Here is a 2,538-nt window from a genome sequence, read left to right on the forward strand (position 1 = left end):
GAGGTAAAAACTAGGAAAGGAGGCCGAGAGATTTTAAAGTGAATGGAGGAGAGTTGAGGGTTGTCCGGTATGAATGATTCAAGGGATAGCTGAACTTAAGGAACGTGTGAGAGGAGCTGGGAAAAGCAGAAGGGCAGCCTGCACATTGTTCAGCAAACACAAAGCCTTTTTCTTCTTAAATCTTAGGTCTTAGACAGATGTAGATAAACTTCCCCATGTGAGTAGGGGAATTACAATAGGCCCCAATATCAACCAAAAGAAGTTACATCTGAACCCACAGACCTTAACAAATACAGAAGAGACTAACAGGCTGGGCTATCATAGAGAACATGAACCACATAAAAATCATAGACCCCTAGCACTCAGAGGGATCTCCAAAGGTCATCGGAGAATACACACATCCCTGACAACACACACTGCTGCACACATGCACCAATTACACTATGCTCTGTGTACAGAGTTTAAACACCAGAAACTCTTCCATGGAAAGGAGAGAGGCACCACAGTAGATGGCCGGAAAACTGTGAATTGATGAGAAGGGAAAGATGGTTCACAGGACAAAGCCTGAGAAAACTGCATTCCAAAACTATGCCCCAGTTCGATTCAACAGGTAAAATATTGCATGATGTTTGAGGATCTTTGTATCCAGTTCCCAGAATGACTATTTTAAACACCAAGAGATCGATCACAGGAAAATTAAAGGCTCCACATCAAGTCCCACAGGAACCATGGACACGTGAACTACACACTTGCTGAGTACATAACGTGACACTAGCCCATATTTCAGGACCTTTACTCTCACCTTGAATCCTATTTCATTGAAGTCATTTTTCTAATCGTTAACTGTAGCAACAGGGAGAAAACATTCAATGTGGCAAAGAGAGAAGCTATGACCCTTTGAGTCCATGCCTTCTCCACAGGAATCTCCTTGAAGTTTTTCACCAGCTGTGGCTCAAGGTGTCCTGCACCTTGAGGAATGGCACCTCTCCAGCACAGCTCTCAGCCTGCAGTTGCTGAAGAGCAGAATGATGGGGTGAACTGCTGCACACAGATAAATCACTGACTCCCCTACCCAGAATTTAAAGTCCAGAGGTGGAAAAATACCTGCGGCACTGAACACCAGTGACAGGAAATATGAGATGAAGAGCATGGCAAAAGAGAGGAGAGCCAGCAGACCCTTTACGTGTGCCTGCACACTGGGTTCTCGGAATCCTGAGGTTGTAAGGAGAGCCTTCTCCATGTGTCTTCCCAGAGACGTGATGAGCAAAATCATGCAAATGAAAAAGACAGCAGTGGACATTGTCCAAGTAATCATTTTTAGAGGGAAAAGGTAGAATTTCTCACAGTAGCTCCATATGCTATTGCCAGTGACATTCCAAGGTTGTAGATGGTTTCTTAAATAATTCTGATATATTCTGTGGTTGCCTATGAAAAATAGAATGGTGGTGAAGCTGGAGAGCCCTACAGAGCTGAAGAGCATCCATGGTACCCACTCAAACAACTTGTGCTTTAGCCAGAAAAAGACAGGGTGGGTGAAGGTGGCAATTTTCACACAATAGAAGACACTGAGCCAGCTAGAGAACCACAAGGTGGCAGCATTCAGGAAGTCCCATTGGAAAGCTAGAAACTGCAGTACAGGGTTGTTATGGGAAGGCCGTCGGATACAGCAAAACATAAATGGTCTTGCCCATTACCACCCACTGCAGACAAAAGCTAAAGGACCCTAGGCTAACCAGTAACTTATCACAAGGCAACAACGTTCTCCATAGCACCCACTCCACACCCAAAGCAGCAGTGATGAAGCCATTGCCTGCTATTGCTACCAGGCACAAAAGGAATAAAACGATAACCAAGATGATGGCCTTCTCATCAGTCACCGAAGATCCTAGAACCATGTGGTCTCCATTCATCTGTCCAGTGGACAAGATGGGTCCCAAAGCTTCAAGGGCTCTTTCTGTTGGGTTGCTCTGGAAGGTCTTGTAGGATATGGTTGTCCCTCCACCTGCCCCGAGTGCAGAGGCTAGGCCAGAGTAGAGGACACAGGCTATCAGCAGAGGGTGGAGACGTTTTTTCTTCTCAGAGTAGATGCAAATATTGTCAAGGCTCAATTTTCAAAGTCCCCATACCTGCCCAAAAATTTGCCTGCTCTTCTGCCTATTCTCTGCCCAGGTCAACATCAAAGTGGATAATATATCAGGCCCTGGCATTTAGTGTCCTTACACAGGAGGTTATACTTCTCTAAGCTGACACCTAAGACAGGACCATGCACCTGCTGGCTCAGTAGTATCATCCGTGGGACACACCCACTACTGAGACAGCGCTCACATCCACAGAGCGGGGTGATTGTTATGTTGCAGACATTGCTCTGAGTGCTCTCCTTAGTTCTCACAACAACTCTATGAGGGAAGTGGTATGGCAAGACCCCTTTAACCAAGACAGAGAGAAAACTGAGCAAACCTTTACAGAGAAAGGTTAATTCAAGTCTTATTACAGTGACCATCATCATAAAAAAGAACACAGGAGACAATTATACATTAT

The 2,538-nt window shown here is 45.2% G+C and overlaps 1 protein-coding gene across 1 annotated transcript; it reads right to left on the reverse strand.

The window, feature by feature from the left end:
* Positions 1–952: 952 nt before the first annotated feature.
* TAS2R60 (taste 2 receptor member 60) lies at positions 953–1,910 on the reverse strand. The gene is given in 2 exon segments (XM_033193057.1): positions 953–1,645; positions 1,647–1,910. Coding segments are annotated over 2 exon segments (957 nt in total).
* Positions 1,911–2,538: the final 628 nt, after the last annotated feature.

The sequence above is a fragment of the Trachypithecus francoisi genome, unplaced genomic scaffold (genome assembly GCF_009764315.1).
Source record: "Trachypithecus francoisi isolate TF-2019V2 unplaced genomic scaffold, Tfra_2.0 Lachesis_group4, whole genome shotgun sequence".
NCBI classification, from domain to species: domain Eukaryota; kingdom Metazoa; phylum Chordata; class Mammalia; order Primates; family Cercopithecidae; genus Trachypithecus; species Trachypithecus francoisi.